The 19,057-nt window shown below is 46.8% G+C and overlaps 1 protein-coding gene across 1 annotated transcript in view; it reads right to left on the bottom strand.

The window, feature by feature from the left end:
* The window catches only part of PHT4;5 (phosphate transporter 4;5), a 138,235-nt gene that overhangs the window by 112,984 nt on the left and 6,194 nt on the right, over positions 1-19,057 (bottom strand). The window contains exon 3 of the mRNA XM_087389434.1: positions 10,634-10,733. Within this exon, the coding sequence (XP_087245560.1) occupies positions 10,634-10,733 (100 nt within the window). The remainder of the gene's footprint in view (positions 1-10,633; positions 10,734-19,057) is intronic.

The raw sequence follows: 19,057 nt of genomic DNA, 5'->3' as shown, positions 1-19,057 counted from the left end.
CATTGCATTTTTGGTAAGCATTCACAGTCACCACATAAAGTGACATTGCAACAAAGATTGACACCCTTAGATTTGGTACATAGTGATGTATGTCAAATGCCTCAGTTGTCTATGGGTGGTCATGAATACTTTGTTACATTTATAGATGATGCCACAAGGAAAGTGTGGGTCTATTTCATCAAGAGGAAGGATGAAGTTTTTGGTCCATTTCAAAAGTTTGTTGCCTTGGTTGAAAATCAAACAGGCAAGAAGTTGAAATGCTTACGCTCTGATAATGGAGGAGAATATGTCTCCAAAATATTTTAGGAATTTTGTGACATGAAAGGGATAAAGAGGGAACTCACAAGCCCTCATAATCCTCCACAGAATGGAGTTGCAGAGCGAACAAATCGGACTATTCAAGATAGAGTCCGTAGTATGATGTCTTATGCTGCCTTACCCCATGGTTTTTGGGCAAAGGCTATTCAAACAGCCATTCATGTCATCAACAGGTCACCGAATAATCGGTTGGATGGTAAAGTACTTGAGGAACAGTGGTATGGCAAGCCACCCTCATATAAACACTTGAGAGTGTTTGGCTGTGATGCGTATGTGCACGTACGAAAAGAGCAGCGCAACAAACTCCAACCAAAGTCAAATAGATGCATCTTTATTGGATATGGTGACAGTGGTAAAATGGGGTATAGATTGTGGGATCCCGTTGGAAGGAAGATTATACGCAGCAATGATGTGATTTTTCATGAGGAAAGCATGCATAGGCGTACTTCAAATTCCATACTTTCATGCAATCTCAAGGGTTTAGGAGAAGTGATGTTGATCACTATCTCTATACCAAGAAAGCAAAGGATGGTAGCCTTATTTTGCTCATCATTTATGTTGATGACATGCTTATTGCAGGCAAATCTCGGTATGAGATCAATGCATTGAAGATGGGACTGCATAAGACATTTGATATGAAGGATCTTGGTGATGCAAATCACATTTTAGGGATGCGCATCATACGGGACAGAAATCAGAAATTGCTCTATTTGTCTCACAAGGAATACATTGGCAAGGTTTTGCAGCGTTTCAATATGGAGGCAATGGAGTACCAAGAATCTTTCATTCTTTGTATAAAAGGCAATAAGGGAAGTCACATTGAAGACTCTTGCTTCCCACAAAACTTGTGTTCTCTCTTTTGCTCTCTCACCTTTCTCCATCTCCCTCTTGCTTCCGCTCCTTTCTCCCATCAATAAAAGGGCCTTTAGCAGGCCCTTTTGGGCTGCTGCCTTTGCCCCTTCCTGCGCCTATTGCAGGCCTATTTGCAGGCCTTATGCCTGCCCATTTATTGCACCAAGCAGGCCGCCATAGCCAGAGGCTGTTCCGTCCTTCTGTTAGGCCTGATGCAGGCCTTGATCCTGCTGCCGGACAGTTCGCCACGTAGCTGCCTCCAGCCTGCTCATCTGCTTCCTCTTTTGCAGGTCTGTGGCCTGCCCTTTGCCTTGACAGCTGCCCACATGGCAGCTCATGTGCTGCCCATGTGGCAGCCCCAATATCTCCAGGTCTACCTCCCCCATGCTCTCCTCTTATGGGGGCTTACAGATGGGGAGGTGACCATTCCAACAACCCCTCTCACCGACACATCCAGACCCAATGCCAACACATCGATGATGATGCTCCAGTAACTCCCTGGTCGTAGTCCTCTGGAACTTTTTGATGTTCAAATCTTTTCCTGGCTTTTCATCCAGTGGCTCCTACTCCACCAGGTCTGGTTCCGCTTCCGCACACCATTCTAGTACACAGGTCCATCTTTGGTAGCACCTCCTGGCACCACCTCCTTTAGTCACGTTCCTGCCTTTGAACTCGAGCAATCCATCCATCACGATCTTCCAGTTGTCCCCCTCATAATGAGTGAACAACCTGGAGTCTTCCCAGCACCATGCTCTGAGGGTCTGTTTCAACCCGTCCTTCCTTTGGCAGGGTCTGCAACCAATGAATATTTCCAAATAACCTGGACCATGAACTCTCGCTGAGTTCTCAAGCAGGTACTCTTCTGGCTTCAGTACTCTTTGTCCATCACCTTCCAGCAATCTGTGTCCAAGATTTGAAGAAGCACCAATACTTCCCCTTCTGCCTTCGAGGCCAATTCCTTCCAATCTCTCATAACCTGAGACAAATGAAGAGCAGAGTCTCTCCATAGCATGCTATAAAGGCTCAAATGTAGAACACCAAGTACATACCAAATAGTCATACTGCCTATGTGCTTGCTCTGAAAGCAAACCATGCACCTCATCGAGGCACCAACCAAAAGCCTGTGTAATCCTGTCTGAAGTACAGCATCCATCTAACCATGAGACCCCAAGGCCCTCCATGGAATCTACCCTCGTGTCAGTGTCAACAGCCATGCACCTGGAAGGTACCAAGTACTCCATGATGTCCTTCACCTTCACAAAGGCATCTGACTCCTCGTCAACCCACATCTCTATGTCAGACATCCTCACTGTGGTTTCTAGGTCAACATATCTGACCTCGGTAACACCCGGTGATGTCACCAAGAACAACTCTTCGATTACCACATTTGCTTTGGCCTTTGTATCTCCCTCTAAATCTGAGTCAGACTCCTTCCTTTTATTTTTCTGATCCGCCTTCTTCTTTCTGCAGTCCTTCGCAAAATGTCCAAGTGTGTCGCAATAGAAGCACTTTTTCTTCTGCTTTCTCTTGGAAGTGTCTTCATCATCAGAGTCATCTTTCTTGGACTTGCCACCGTTAGGCTTGACCTTACCTTTGCCAACGTAGTCCTTCGCCAGCAACGCCTTGTCATCTTTGTCGTCGTCGTTGTAGAGCTTCTCCCTAGCTTCCTCTTGTAGCAGTAATGGAGCCAACTCCTCAAAGTCACAGGTTTGGTCCTTTGTCCTACTATCACGATCGTAACAAAGCTCTTGAAACTCTGAGGTAGCCTCCTCAGAACCATCAAGGCCAAATGGCATGAGTCCACCTTCTGATTAACTAATGCCAGTTGATCCCTCACCACCTTGACCTTCGTCAAGTGGCTATGTACCATATCTCCTTCCATATCAAGATTGTAGAGTTGATGCTGAAGAAGCAAAATCTGGGAGGTGTTGTCTATCTCGTACAGATCCTTCAAAGTGACCCACGCCTCTACTGACGTCTCGGCCATATGGATATGAGAGAGAACGGAGTCTGCCGTAGTCCCTATGATCAACGCCAGGGCATGGGCATCTCTTCTGTCTTCCCAAGCTTCGAGCTCCTCTCTGTCTACTGCCATGAGTATCTTCCCTTGCCTGTCCACCATGTCCTCTGGCTTCGCCTCCACTCCCGTTGTCAGTTTAGCCACTAAATGACTCCGGATCTTCAGGTAGTTGGTCCCGTCTAGTTTCCCAGGCTCTCCAAAGTTAGGGATAGTGAATGAGGGAGGAGGAAGGGAGAGCAAGGGCTGGAGAGATTGTAGCGGTCGACATCTCTGCTGTTATACCACACAGTAAATTCAAACTCAATTTTCAGTAGACCAGAACTCTAAACGCACCTGACTAAACCTGAGTCACCCTCCTTCTCGCAAGGGCACTATCCTCCAGTCGTGGAAGTCGATTCCCAAGAGCTTTTGAATCAGGCTCGTCCTCCAGGAAGGTCCCTGCCTTTAGGCTCCCACACCTGTGAGCCTCCTACTTGGGCTCTGATACCATGTTAGAATTTACCCAATAGAGGGTACGCACAGCGGAAGATTGACAATATTGCCCAGGAGCTCACACAGTGTATTCTAGGGTGTGGAATCACAAACTTCTTAAACTTATGTGCATAGATGTGCAAGCCAGTAAATAGACAATGCTCATAGACAAATATAGAAGCAACACTTTATATTTCCGTCCGTCCACAAAGCAGGACAGGATACAATACCAAAAGATCCTACTAAATGTCAAGCACTTCTAGATCTCTGAGCCCGCGTGCTCCACCTCGAGCATATGTAGACTCTCTGTCTAGATCCTTTCCACCATGCTGTCCGGAAGCCAGCCTAGGTGGACTTTGTCTGCAGGCTATGATGTACCTCCTTCACCTCCAGAAGATAGGCCCAAGGTAGGTCTTACTGCTGCTCCAATATGCTGACTTTTGGCTGCTCCAAGTGATGTAAAATGAGGGCATGGAAGCCCTCCTTTTATAGCCCCCAAGGGCTGCTGACAAAAACCGACCAGCCTGGCTCAATCTGGCCAACCTGGTTTGTCACAAAACTGACTTGGTTGGCTGGTCCAACCAGCCCTATAAAAGGGCCTTTAGCAGGCCCTTTTGGGCTGCTGCCTTTGCCCCTTCCTACTTCAGATAGGACAGCCTACACATGATTGGAATACTTGGACCATTAACACTATCTCACCCATCCACAAGGCAGGGGATCCCATGAGCCCAGAGAACTACAGGACCATTATGATTGGACATGTCATGTCCAAGATTTATGCATCTTGACTCCGAGGTTAGCAGACTTGCAGAGTGTCGAGGACTTAGAGCAGCAGGACAGGCCGGATTCCGGCATGATCATGGAACCATGGACCACATTCTCACGCTCAGATGTATCATCGAGGAGGCGAGGTCACGGAAGCAGAGGGTTTATTGTTGCTTTGTGGATTTCTGCAAGGCATTTGACACGGTCTCGAGAGCCCGCCTCATACGGTGCCTACAAGACTTGAGTTATGACCAGAAGATCATTTGGGCTGTCATGGCACTTTCCGAGAGAGTTTCTGGCAGAGTTCGGGTAGGATCCGGGTGGACAGACGAGATCATGAGTACCATCGGGGTCAAACAAGGGTGTCCTTTGTCACCTACCTTGTTTGGCCTCTACATTGATGAGCTTGAGACAGTGATGCAGACACAGCGGGGTGTAGGTTGCTGTCTTGTGGGCACGCTGATCCAGATTTTGCTCTATGCAGATGACGTGGCTCTCTTGTCTTCCTCAGCAGAGGGGCTTCAGAGACACCTAGACGCACTACAGTCCTTTTGTGAGTCTCATGATTTTATTTTTTTCCCCAAGAAAGAGACTTCTATTAAGTAAGAGAAAAAACCCGCGAGAGCAAGCTCAAAGTGGAATACATCATGAAATCATGAGGATAAATTAAAAACCCCCTCAGAGTGAGGTGAAAAACAACCAAGGCTGAGGCTGAAAGTGCCACCTCAACCCTGTAGTAGTCTCAGAGAAGAAAGGAGAATCCTTCCTGCAGAAAGAAGCCCTCCTAGCTGAGGCTGCACGGGAGTCTCCCTGCATACCCGTCCATACGGCCATCAAAGTATGTACGGTGTCTGTCCAAATTGTCTGTCCAAATACTAGCCAATGTGTGCGAGGGATGAACCTGAGTACCCTCCAAAGCCTCTGTGTGAGTCTCATGATTTGAAGGTCAACCTAGGTAAAACCAAGGTCATGATCTTCAATACATCTCGAGCCATCATGCGTCAGGAGCAGTTCACATTTGCGGGGTCATCTGTTGAGATAGTTTCATCATACACTTACCTTGGGGTTATCTTCTCCGGACCGAGCTTCACTATGAGACACGCGATGCAGGCACGCTTGAGTAGAGGGTATACCTCATTGGCCAGGCTATAGAGGCAGTGCTTCCACTCACACTTTCAGAATCCACGCACCAAGGGGTTGCTTTTTGACTCCTTGGCTCGCCCAGCGGGAATGTACGGCAGCCCTTGTTGGGGGCCAGACTTGTCAGATACAGAGTGGGCCCGTGTGGAGCGGCTACAGGTTCTCATGCTATCACGGATGAGTCGTGGTAAGTCATCCGTTCCTCACCAGATTATTCAGGCTGAGTTTGGGTCACCCCCTTTACAGCTAGATGCTGCATTTCAGGTCATCACATATCTATACCGAGTTAGGGAATATGGGGATTATACCTCGGGCGTAGCAGGCTACCATGGATAGCTCTATCCTCTTCTATGGCACTTGCAGCAAGAGGAGATCAGAGGTGCTGGTATGCACGTACAGAGAGATGGTTTGAGCGACTGGGGCTCCACATGGATAGACTACCTCCATTCCAGTATAGCATGGATGCTCCGTTCTCTCCCCTCTTATCACACGAGGTCAACCAGGTTATCCGTGAGGATCTACTACAGCTACACACTTTTCGGACCTAGTTGGAACCGAGTGAACTCCCAGTGAAGCTTAGCTTCTACAGAGATCACTTCTTACATATCACAGCGGAGGGTTTCATTGACCCACCAGGATACACACAGATTCACCTACCCCACTCGATGAGGATCTCTCTTGGGCAGTCCCGGGTCTCTTCACACAGACTTCGCATCGAGAGCGGCAGAGCAGAGCGACTACCCAGGGAGCGGCGCATATGCACACTATGTGACATACATGAGGTTGAGACAAAGGAGCATTTCATCTTCAGGTGTCTTGTGTACTATGAGATCCAAGGACGTTTCCACTGCCTCTTCAGGGATAGTTATGGGATTTTAGCCCGTTTCCTCTCCTACCCAGACCAGCGGTGTTTGGCAAGTTTCATTCATGAGGCACTTAGACACCGCGAGAGGATACTCCGAGCACGGAGACAGGAGCAGACTTTTTCCTCGGTTGATCCCTCTCAGAGCTCTATCACGGAGTTCTTTCAGCTAGATCACATGGACCCCAATGAGACGAGGCCTCAACATGACCCTGACCCGGAGCCCGTGACCCGATAGCTCAGACAGAGGGTCGACACACAGATCACACTTGGAGAAATCCCCTCCTTGTTTAGAGTCGGAGCCCGACCGACGGGGGTCACAGTAGCCCTGGTTAGATGTAGAGCTACAACCAGGAGACGTGCCAGGACCGCACCTCTGAGTGGCCGACATCACTCTATTGCCGACTTCATGCCTCCACTTCCTCATCCATCCTGATATCTTGCTGTTGCTAGGGATGATGATGATATTGATGATGATGCTGAGATTGATATATAGTTGACCATCGACATGACTATGTTGTACTTAGGACTTAGTACTGCCATTCTGCATTTTTGCATTTTTTGCATTTTGCATTTTGCATTGGTATGGATGCTCGTTTAGTAGCTCCACTACCACAGCTCATTGTATCAGGATTTTCACAGTCTCATAGACCCATCGGTCTTCCGAAGACTTTAATAAACTTTCTTTCTTTCTTTCTTTCTTCAAGACAAAGGGTTCAACAAATGATACTTGGACAGCGGTGCTTGGATTCCAAAAATTTCTGAAATTACTGGTTGTAGAGGATGCTCAAGAGATTGTACTTGTGTCGCACAAGAAAGGATTGTTTAGGGTGCTACACTAAGCATCGATACACTTTCCAATGTTTATTGTTAGCTTGGGTGCCCTCATTTAGTTCTGGAAGATTGGTGTTGCATAAATGCTTTAACATCAAAATCATACCAACCATTTTAACCCCTACAGTGACTCTCCAGTTGACTTGAACACATAGGGGATGAGTGTTGGTGGGCACCTAGGTGGATGGAGTGGGTAATGAGTTGAGCTTTGGCATCAAGAATTGGCTAGCTATGTATGCCCTCTAGGAGTATGGACAAGTAGAAACCATATATGTGGAGTGGTGGTCAATTGTAATGGGGGACTGATTGGACTGGGATATTGCCAAGTGAAATGACATATTGAGTGGCTGACTCCTAGTATGCAAGAGGACCAGTGAAGTAGTCCACACTTACTTTGTTCGTCCCCATGTGGGTGGCATATGTAGTGGCATGTATACTGCTCCAACCCATGCCATCTCTAAAAATATTTTTACACAATCAGCTCATGAGTTGAGCACTTGTCAAGCAAGTATTCCTCGCACCATTTGACCATAGCCATGTCATGTCCTGGGTGTGCATCTAATCCACTCTTCCATGGTATCTATCAGTAGAAGCACGATAGCATACTCTTGAAAAAGGATCTTTACCTGCATGTTCCATATCCTAGCATTGAAGTCCATGAGTAGAGGAACATTTCCCTGCTATGCATATCTCTAAATATCCTCTTATAGTGCCAAAAAGATGTCAACTATGCTCTCCTTGTGAAGATCTCGGCATACTCAGATGTCTCTACAGGAAAGCAACACACTATAAAAACCTACTGTCAAGGATCTCCCGAGGCAGATCTACATGTCAGAGGCATGCTCGTCTCCGCCTAGGACAATGATATGCAGCTCAGGTGTGATCGGTATAAGACTGCCACCCTTCACGAACCTAGCACATCCCCATCAGTGCAGGTCTCAGTCATGTGTGTGGACATCCATGTGTACCCATGTACTACAGGTAGGTCCCTCTTTGGGCTCTGGTGTGCATTTGTGTATATTGCAAGATCCTTCCCTCAGAACGTTTCATTGACGTTGCCTAGTGCTGACCAAAATGTCCTGTTATCAATCCAAGAAGCAATAGCTAACCTCCAGTCCTGAATGATCACTCTCCCACCTCTGTATACTGCCGGCTTACCCGTGGCCCTGGCTTCCATGACCTTCTTAAGGCCTTCTTTTCACTGTTCTATGACCTCATTGATAGAGACAAGAGTCTCTTTCAGAGAAACCCTCTTTGCCCAGATATTTTGCATCCTTAAATTGCTATCAGCAGTTTCTCCCTTGATTCATCTTTCGACACTCTCCAAGCATCCTCATCAATCTGGACCTGTTCGCCCCTACTTCTCATGCATAATCTTTTTAGTCGTGCCAAACATTTTGAGATTGAGGGTGGTATGTCGCCTGGCTCTCCTCCTAAAAGGTCTCTCGAATGAGCTTCTCAAATTGACGTCTATTCTTCATCTGGGACCAAGACTCAATGTCCTTAGCTGTGCTTCAATTTTTGCCCTAGTTTGGGCCTCTAATTTGTTTGGCTCTTCCATTCTCTACCCTAAATATTATTCAACTCCTCAGGACACTTCTTAAGGGCTGCCTCAATGACTCTAGAGTGCTTGCCCTGTGACTCCTGCCTAAGATCCTATACTTCTAGTTCAAGTGCTTGATACAAGACTTCGGTCGAAGATCCTATACTGCTAGTGCTATGAGTCAAGATCCCTCGTGACTCCCTGACTAAGATGTTATATTTCTAGTTCAAGTGCTTTGATACTAGAAGCTTGCTAATTCATTGTTTCCCTCAATGCTACCTCCTCCCTTTTCATGGCATCATGTCCTTTAATGTGGTGTCTGAACTTTCCATGCACATTTAGAGGCACTCCTTCATTTGTATTGAAAGTTTTGGCAAGAGTGGAGGGTGTATCTAGTACGGGTGGTTTCCTTAAACTTTAACGCCCCTTGCATAGAGTTTGTCACTCCTAATTGGCAATCCTTGTCATCTTGCAATTTGAAGGTCAATGTCCCCAGTTGCAGGGGGTAGAATGGAGCCAAAACAATAAAGAATTGCCTTGTTTTTTTCATGATGAAAAGATCAATGTATGCAATGGACAAAATCTGTTCAAATACAGACAAAAAATAACAGTTCCATCAGTCATTGAAAGAGTCTCTTTCTGCCCTCTCTTTTGTCAGATTCATGATGGATGCTTGCCCTTTGGAGTCCCGTTCAGCTCCCATCACCCTCCTGCCAGTTGCTGCATTTTTCAAATTTTTTGTGGCTATTCCTATGGACTTTCTAGGGTGATTTTAAAGGATTGGCTCAGGAAGGGTGCAGGAGTGGGGTAATGCTTTGGGAGAGGCGCAGGGTGTCAATGGGTGCCTGGAGCCTCACATACAAGAGCTCAAGAGCTCAACATCCCATGACTATTGAGGACACGCACAAGCTTGTGAAGATATATATCAGCCAAAATAGAGCAAAAGTGGTGGAAGTGATAATGAGCTCTAGGGATTAAAATTTGATGGATGGGAAAGCATAGCCCAAGATGTGTCAAAACAGCTCCCACGGAGGATATAAGGAAAGCGGTCATTGCTGCGAAATGTGAGGGGAATTGGACCACCAGTCATGGAGGAGCGCACAAAAGAAATCTATAGGGATAGCTGAGTTCAGCAAAATTATGGAAGATTCAGAGCATTGGGACTGGACCGCCAAACGGAATTTTTAGGAATTCCAATAATACCCAAACTTAGGCCAAGTTTGTGGAGGTAAAGACTAATTTGGCTAGGGTATCTTTTCTTAAAAAAGGAGAGTCTCTGTATATGTTTATTGTACTTAGATTTGATGTGACCTTTACACTCAGCCCTCCTGCTTCCTACTCCAAGCATGTTCTTATTCCCTCTCTCTCTCTCTCTCCCTGCTTTCCCTTCTCCCTGTATTCCCCTTCTCCTCCTCTTCTCCCCTTCTCTTTCCAAGTCTCTGCGATAAGAAACTATGAAGAATGCCTCCTGCTTCACTAAGATGTATGTAGCGCATTATATATGTAAGTTAAATAAAGAACCTGACTTGAGAAAAAATCACCAAGAACAAGCTACCCACAAATGCATGATTAAGCTACCTAGTTCAATCCAGACAATATTGCTAATCAGCCTGAAATGCAAGAAAGGCCGAATCCTGGAATAATTAGAATCATCATTGTCTCCTAGATAATTGACTTAAGCACTGTTAAAATAATCCTCTCGTGGGTCCTTTCATAACCACATACGTCAGGAGGTGGACTTAACAAATTTAGATGTCAAGTTTAAAGAATGGCATACATTAAAGAATGCAAAAAAACACATCACCAAAGGCACATGACGAAATCCCACCATAAACCTGCAGAATAGAAGACTGGGTATGAAGGAAGCAAAAAGTGGCACTGCAGCAGTCGCCAATGACCACATTAATACACCAACTCCCAATACCACCCTGCACCATAGAATATTGCACATTATTATCAAATATATTCATGAAACTAAGTTTGTGATGTAACAAGTGTTGCAAACCTAAGATAGAGAGCAAAGAGCAAGTAGAGGGGGATAAAGAAGGGAAGGGGGGAAGAAGGGAGAAAGGGGGGTGAAGAGAGAGAAAAAAATAGACTGACGGCTCTATAAGACTGAGATACAATGAGATGAATGGGAAGAGCTGCTAAGTGCACAATGTATCCAATACAAATACAAATACGAATACCAAATGTTTGAACCCATGGGGAGAAGGAAAGATCTGCGGTGTGGTATCACTCTAATCGTTCCTATATGATGTCCGAGGAACCAAGTCCAATGGGCAGCTGAGAATGGATAAGAGGATCTTGATAGAGAGAGGCTCCAGCGGTGATTGGTGCCATGGGGGAATGAAACCCTTGATAGAGCACTGATGTCAGTCAACATCTGTAGTCCTCTATGATCTCCTAGCAATAGCTCTACTAGCGAGAGAAAGAAAGAAAAAGAGTTTATTAAAGTCTTCGAAAGATCGCTGGGTCTATGATAAAAACAAGCTGTGTGGGTGGAGCTACTAAACGAGCATCCACTCCAATGCAGAATGCAAATGATAAGTGATGAGTGCTACGTAGTCATGTCAAAATGATAAGTGTTGAGTGCTACATAGTCATGTCAGAATAATGATCGCCTACCCAACACTAACATCCTCATCATCGGAGCATCGAGGGGGATGAGCTAGTGAGGGCATAAAGTCATAGAGTGTTGGCGGCTGCCCGCGGACGTGGTCCTATGTTGTCTCCTGGTCGTAGCTCTATGTCTGATAAAGGCTATAGTGACCCCTATCTGTGGAGCCCCAACTCTGAACAAAGAAGAAATCTCCCCATGTGTAATATGTGCATCAACCCTCTGTCTGAGCTGTCGTGTCGCTGCCTGTGTCACGATCATGGCGTAGCCTCGTGGTGGGGGAGCCCGCATGGTCTGGCTGGAAGAACTCAATAATCAAGCTCTAAGAAGAGTCTATCAAGGAGGTCTGCTCATGTCTCCGTGATCGAAGTAGATGCTCTGACTGCCTCGTGAATAAAGGTGGCTAAGCATCTCTGGTCTGGAAAGGAGAGAAAGCGGGACAATATCCCAGAACTGTCTCTAAAGAGGCAACAAAAGCGTCCTCGGATCTCATAGTATACTAGGCATCTGAAAATGAAATGCTCCTCCGACTCAATCTCCTGGATGTCTCTGGGCAAGAGAGAGAGAGAGAGAGAGAGAGAGAGAGAGCCTATTAAAAGACTTCGGAAGACCAAAAAGGGTCTATGAGACTAAAAGAAACTGATACAATGAATTGATGGGTGGAGCCACTAAACGGGCATTAACAATCTGGAGAAATACAAAAAACATTATCCATAATCTTGCTCATAACAGCGTTGGCACATAAAAGGGGAAAGCGCTCTGAGTAGAAGCCAGCAAGAGTGTCAGCCCTAGGAGAAGGTCGTTGGTGTGTGAGGCTTCGGTGGTGGCAGAAACCATGTGATAGGGCGCTGGCGGCTGTCGACATGCACAACCCGTTCAAGTTCGCTGGCTGTAGTGAACAAGTACCACGGTCACTCCTATCGGCGTGGCTAGTGAGCATGGAACTAAGGTCCTAGCGTGATTTGTGCCCCAGTTCGTTGCCGAGTCTAGCATGTCTTCGACTCTGGCTCGGGTCCCCGCAGTCATCGCCTCCATTAGTCCTGCTAGTCAGTACTATTTGGCTGGAAAAACTCAGTGATCATGCTCTGAGTGTGTAACAAAGGCAGTTTTCTAAGTTAGCTACTAATTTAATTTGCATGTTTAGTGGCAACATAGGCTGGCCATCCCATAAGTAGATTTGTAATTGATGCCATGCCCACACCTATAAAAGGGGGCTCTACTGTAGTTGACCATTCATGATCTTTGGAATAAACAATTGCTTTGCTGTTCAAGATAGCTGAGCTACTTGATGTGCATAACCAAACAAGGAATGTTCCTGTCATGTCCCTATACAGCCCACTACAGGCTCCTATGTAAGTCCAGCCCATGACTTACCACTCCTACTCTTCCCCTAACTCATAAGGTACTACCCTGGCCTAACTTTCTTGTTATATTTTTATCCTAGATTGCATAGTTAGTGGTGACTATCTTCAATTAGGAGGAGTCTTGTTGCATTGGTATCAGAACACTTTTCTTGGATTTTGTTTTTTTTTCCCAAAAAGATTACTTCATTAAGTTTGAATGAAAGCCGCAAGAGCAAGCTCTAATGCGGAGTACATCATGCCATGCATGAGAAAAAAACCAGCTCAAAAACAACTAACAAAAATCCAAGGTGGAGGTTGAAAATGCCACCTCAACCCTGAAGGAGACTTAGAGAAGAAAAGAGATCCTCTCTAAACTCTGAAAAAACTCTCTCCTGGCTGTAGCTGCTCTTGAGGATCCCTGCATGCTCGCCTAGATGGCCACCAATGTGTGTATAGTATCAATCCATATACTCGCCATAGATTGGGAAGGATGAACCAGAAAACCCTCATCGCCTCCATACATCTGGCCCTCCAAATATGCCAAGCTGCAATGCTAGCCAGAATCTCCCATGATGTGTCCATCGAGGCATGAGTAGCTCTGAAAGGAGTGAAGGGAACATCCTAGAGAGAACAAGACTCCACAGAGTGTCGTCGTATAATGAAGGCTGAGTCTGAGTCATGTCCCTCGAAAAACACCTGAGCACCAGTAAGAGATAACCATGCCACTGATCGCCAAGTCATGAAGAAGAGTGTTGTATTGTAACATGCAACGCTTATCTGATCGTGTAATTCACAGCAAGACCTTTAAACCTTTAGCGAGGAATAAGCGTTGTTTACCATAGAGAGAGAAAGGAGATGAGGGTAGAGAGAGAGTAGAGTCGACAACCGATTGGGTCCCTGTACCCACAGAGGGCCCCCTCCCCCAATTAGGGGAGAATTTGCTTTATACTTGGAGAACTGAGAAATACAAAGAACACTCTTCGAGAGAGCACGGAACGCGCTTCTGAAGAGCTCACTGTGCACACGTATAGCAGACCCAAGGACCTGAGAGGCAATGCCGACCAATACCGAGACCTTGATGCTGTCCACACTGACGATGTAGGACGCTTCTGCAAGGCAAGGAAGAGGCTTGTGCTGTCTACCGGAATGCAGCGTTACTGCGTGAGTGACAGAGTGAAAACTAGAAGTGATAGATTCTATGAGAGAACTGAGAGATGACTGAAATATAGAGCTGGGTGAGCTGTGTAAACTGTAAAAGAGAGCTGAGAAAGCTGAGGAAACAGTGTCCAAACCTCTCTCCGTTTGCTGGTCCAAACCTCCGACTGTTGTGCTGCGTGGTCACCTTCAGATCAGGCTGAACTGATGGCCAAGGGACTGAGGCTAGAGCAGGGCCAGATCTGAGGATCTCAAGGGCTGCACAAGAGGCTGAAGTGGAGCTGTAGGAGAACTGAAGGCAGGAGCAAACTGAATGAGAAAACAGGGCAGCCAAGGGGCCCTTTTATAGGGCTGGACTGAGCCAACCCAGTTTGTAAACAGACCGGCTCAGTCTGTTTTACAGACTGGCTGGCCTACAACCAGCCTATAAAAAGCCCTCCTTGGCTCATTTGCCAGGGGAGTTTTTGGGCAGCCTGCTTCCCTGCTTACCTGTCCAGCCTTTGGGGACCCTAAAGTGTTATGCTCTAGCCGAGATAGCATGACCTCGGATAGATCGGTGGGCATTTTCTCTTAGATGACCAACTTTTGCAATAGTTAATGTGCGTAATTAAATGGTCAAGAGAAGTAACTGCCAAGGTCCTAGGTGAGGGCTAATGGCATCCCTGGTATGCTCCGATCACCGCATATCACGGCGGGCTCATGTAAACCTTCCACAATCGTGAAGGTGTCCTACCGCCAATCAGACGTCGAAATATGCTCACGGAACCACTAAATCCCGAGGATCATGTCGCACCCCATCAAAGGAGTCAATATAAAATCCCACGTAAACATGGCCTTTTGAACTGAAAAAGTGAACTGGATGGCCTTATGCATAATGTGTGTGCGCAAGCCAGGCGTGAACCCATCCACTGCAAGCTCGTGAGGCACCAAGGTGCACCCCACTGTCTTGGCAAGCTGAGGGGAGATGGCATCTTCTGAACTCCTCATATCGAACAGGACAATAAACTGATGCCCGTTAGCTGTATCGTACGCTCGAATGAGCGCCTTCTTCTGAGAAGTCGCCCTCCTCCTTACCTTGAAAGACCACCGTGGGAACGGCATTCAAAGCAGGGAAGACGGCATTCGTAGCTGAGGATGGAGGCGGAGCTAGAAGAGCCAATACATTAGTGACGGACGAAGTAGGTGCTTTCGCAGCCTTTTCGGCAAGCCACTTCGAACAATCCTTCTTGCCACGCCCAGCGATGTGGTGGCAATGAAAGCAGCGATGTTCTTGGTGGTACCGCTTCTGCTCGTCGGGCTATAGATAGCCTCCCGTAATACCCGCTTTAGCCTTCTCATCCGAAGTCATCTTTGGCTTGGACTCCTTTTGACCAGAGGCCTGGCCGTCTTTCTTTTGGAACTGGTTGTCCTTCTTCCAATCCTTACTCGCTATGTTGTTTGACTGCTGCGGGGCTTTGGAATCTTTCTGGACCTGCTTGGGCTTTCCCCCGTTCAGCATCATCTCCTGATTCTGTGCGAGAGTCAGCGCCCGCTCGTAATACGGCCGGTCGAAGTTCCGAATGGTAAAACGTATGTTCGTGTCCAATCCTCAAATGAATTGCTTCATCTTGGCGCTCTCTGTCACGCCCAACTGTTGCGCTAGTGTTATGACCTTATTACTGTATGTCAACACAGGCAAACCCTTCTGGGAGAGACGAGCGAACTCATCCTCCAGGTTAAGCATATATTGGGATGGGAGAAAACGGGCTTTCACGTCGGCCACAAACATTGCCCAAACGAAATTCGTCTTAAATGTTTTTGGGTCAGTATGCTTACTAGCCCAATGCTGCCACCAAGTCACCACCTCACCTGTAAGATGAGGGGCTGCAAGGTGGACTTTATCTTGCTGATCTTGAATCCGTGCTAACGGAAAATGAGCTACAAACTGATGAATAAACTGTAAAATTGATGAATGGTCACACTTACCATCATACTTAACAAAATTTGGAGTGGACCGAGTGAGTGGTGTTACCTTTGTCGATGGCGAAGTTGTGGCGCAGACGGCTGCTGCGCTCAAACTTGCCTGCATAGCGGCTAACATCTGTTTGTGTTGGAGAAGCATCGCCTCTCGATCTAGCTTTTGTTGCCTCTCTGCCTAGGCGAGCTCTGCGCGTCGCAGTGCCTCCTCATTTTTGCGTTCCTCACACATCATCAAGAGCAGTTTTTCAAAATCTATGGTTCCTCTTTCTTCCAGCGGCTTTTCTGCTTCTTTTTCCTCCAAACATTGTTTTGTCTGGTCCAACTGTCTTCTGCTTTCTTCTAGCTGGGATGAATGTTCTTCGAGTTGCTGCAGCAGGACCTGATTCTGCTCTAGAAGGTTCGCCATCACTTCTTGAGCATTTGGCGGAAGCGTATCTTGTTGGTAGTCTTTCTCCTCTTCAAAGTCTTCGCGGTTGAAATATTTTCCTGACCCTTCCATGGCGCTTGATTGTGTGTCCTTTCCGGATCTCAGCACAACCATACACTCGCAGTAGTCAAGCTGGATACACACCGAAGCTCTGATACCAATGTAGCATGCAACGGTTATCTAATCGTGTAATTCACAGCAATACCTTCTTTAAACCTTTAGCGAGGAATGAGCGTTGTTTACCATAGAGAGAGAAAGGAGATGAGGGTAGAGAGAGAGTAGAGTCGACAACCGATTGGGTCCCTGTACCCACTCACGGCCCCCTCCCCCAATTAGGGGAGAATTTGCTTTATACTTCTGAGAAATACAAAGAACACTCTTCGAGAGAGCACGGAACGCGCTTCTAAAGAGCTCAATGTACACACGTATAGCAGACCCAAGGACCTGAGAGGCAACGCCGACCAATATCGAGAAATTGATGCTGTCCACACTGACGATGTAGGACGCTTCTGCAAGGCAAGGAAGAGGCTTGTGCTGTCTACCGGAATGCAGCGTTACTGCGTGAGTGACAGAGTGAAAACTAGAAGTGATAGATCCTATGAGAGAACTGAGAGATGACTTAAATATAGAGATGAGAGTGAGCTGTGTAAACTGTAAAAGAGAGCTGAGAAAGCTGAGGAAACAGTGTCCAAACCCTGTCCAGCCTTTGGGGACCCTAAAGGGACTCCTAACCTAGGCTAAGACCTAAACTATAAGATGGAAACACTTAACCTACTGTTCTCCAATGGGTACTAGTGAACAAGAACTGACTACTGACTTGACCTAAGGCTGAGAGACTGACCTACGTAGCTTGTGCCTAACTGTCCCTGGACAAGGGCTCACAAAGGGGTCACAGCATACGACAAAATCTCCTATCTGGGAACTATAATGCACTTGTCGATGTAGCCAGTGTGTCACCTTGCACCCAAGTGCAAGGGTGCATGTGACATCTATGAAAATGCTAAAAATCCTAGCAACTCCCTTTCTGATTGTCCTCACCTGTCTGCACTCCCAGAGGCAATACTGAACTGACTCAACTGCTGCGTGGCATCGAGGGCAAGTAGGTCAGCCCCAAACCTCGATCTCCACAGGTTCATTGCAATCCCTCCATGCATAGAAATCCACAAGAAGAGAGTGATCTTTCTATTCCTGAGGGATTTCCAAATTCTCCTCCAAAAGTTTTTCTGCACCTCTGCATAAATCTGAAAACTATCCCAATGAGGAGCTCTGGAGAGCCTCCAACCTCTACTGCTAAGCCGAAATCTCCTGGCATTTTTGACTGTGTAACGAAAGAAGGAGATGCTCTTCTCTCGATGCCCTTCATCAATCCATTCCCACTCCTTGGGTCCCACTGCAATAACCTAATGGGGGAGCCACCATATAACGAGAGTCTCCAAGACCCAAGTGCAAGGAGAACAGGGTCAGGATCAAGATACCACTGTGAGTCCTTGCCCCACTCCATGAGACCTGCAATCCTAACAGGCTGGAAGGCAAACTCCAAAAGAATATCATCTAAAGATCTAAGAAGTCTGCCTCCCGACTGGGGACATCAAAGACAGGGGTCTCCTCAAGTGCATCCCGCAAGGCAATAATCTGTAAAGGAATACCTGTCCCAGTGAAAGCTCCGAACCAAGTGGACTCTGTGATCAGCATGTCATCTATATCTATCCACTCTGCTGGTATGGCTGCATCCTGACTGCACTCCCTCTGAGGTGACCAACTGATAAGAGTCTCTGATCCTCTGGAAGCTTCCTAAAAGCCTTCTAGGCACCTACTGTGGAAGCAGGTCCTCTCTCCCATCTAGACCACTGCATATAATGTGACACACCTAGTGATCTGCCATGCTCATCCAATATAGAGTCATTCCACATGACTAGCTGCATGTCTTTTTTTCGCGAGAGAAGGGTGGAACTCTCCGAAGAGTGCCTTTGAAGCTGCCCCAAGCTTTCAGAGTGGCAGCCATGAGAGGGGAAGAGGGAGATCTAAGATGGGCTGAATCAAAGATCCATCTCGAACTGTCCATCCAATCTCCCCCATGAGATGGTATACAAGACTGAATGTTGTGTAAGAAAAAATATTTCCAAGGCTCCTGTCCAAGCATCAATCCTCTCACTACAAACTTACAGAGCAAGGCCATACACTGCAAGTTTGGATCAATAATATTGAGACCTCCTTCCCCTGTAGGGAGAATGAGGGTCTCCCAAGCCACCCTAGCTACAAAATCAGTGGTGCCATCTACCCCGCTCCATAGGAAGCTCCCGATAGGTCTCATGAGCTGAGAGATACAACCTATAGACCTGCACCAACATGAGCAAACGAACCAGGCAGTAGCCAATAATACCTGGTTCACAACCACTACTCTGGATACAAGGTCAAGTCTAGTAGAACTCCAAAAAATGAGTTTCCTCCTTATGCTCTCCAACACAGGAGCAAACTGTTGTGTTGGAGAGATGCCCACCCCAACCTGGCATCCTAGATACCTGATGGAAACCCCCCTCTGAATCCAAGTGAATCCTATGTCATTCCCCCACTTTGAAGTGTCCTCATCACTAATTCAAAAGCCATTGGATTTGTTCCAATTAATATGAGCCCTTGCTGCAGTGCAAAACAAATCCAAGGCTGTCTTGAACGAGGTGAGTGTCTATGCCCGTGGATCTTTTAGGCCTTTTCTTTTTCCTCTTCCTTGGGGAATCTCTAGCAAAATGCCCA

This window comes from Dipteris shenzhenensis, chromosome 18, assembly GCF_047967505.1.
Source record: "Dipteris shenzhenensis isolate YYH24624 ecotype China chromosome 18, Dip_SZ_1.0, whole genome shotgun sequence".
In the NCBI taxonomy this organism is placed as follows: domain Eukaryota; kingdom Viridiplantae; phylum Streptophyta; class Polypodiopsida; order Gleicheniales; family Dipteridaceae; genus Dipteris; species Dipteris shenzhenensis.
The sequence above is the reverse complement of the archived record's forward strand: the minus strand, read 5'-3'. Positions and strand labels throughout refer to the sequence as shown.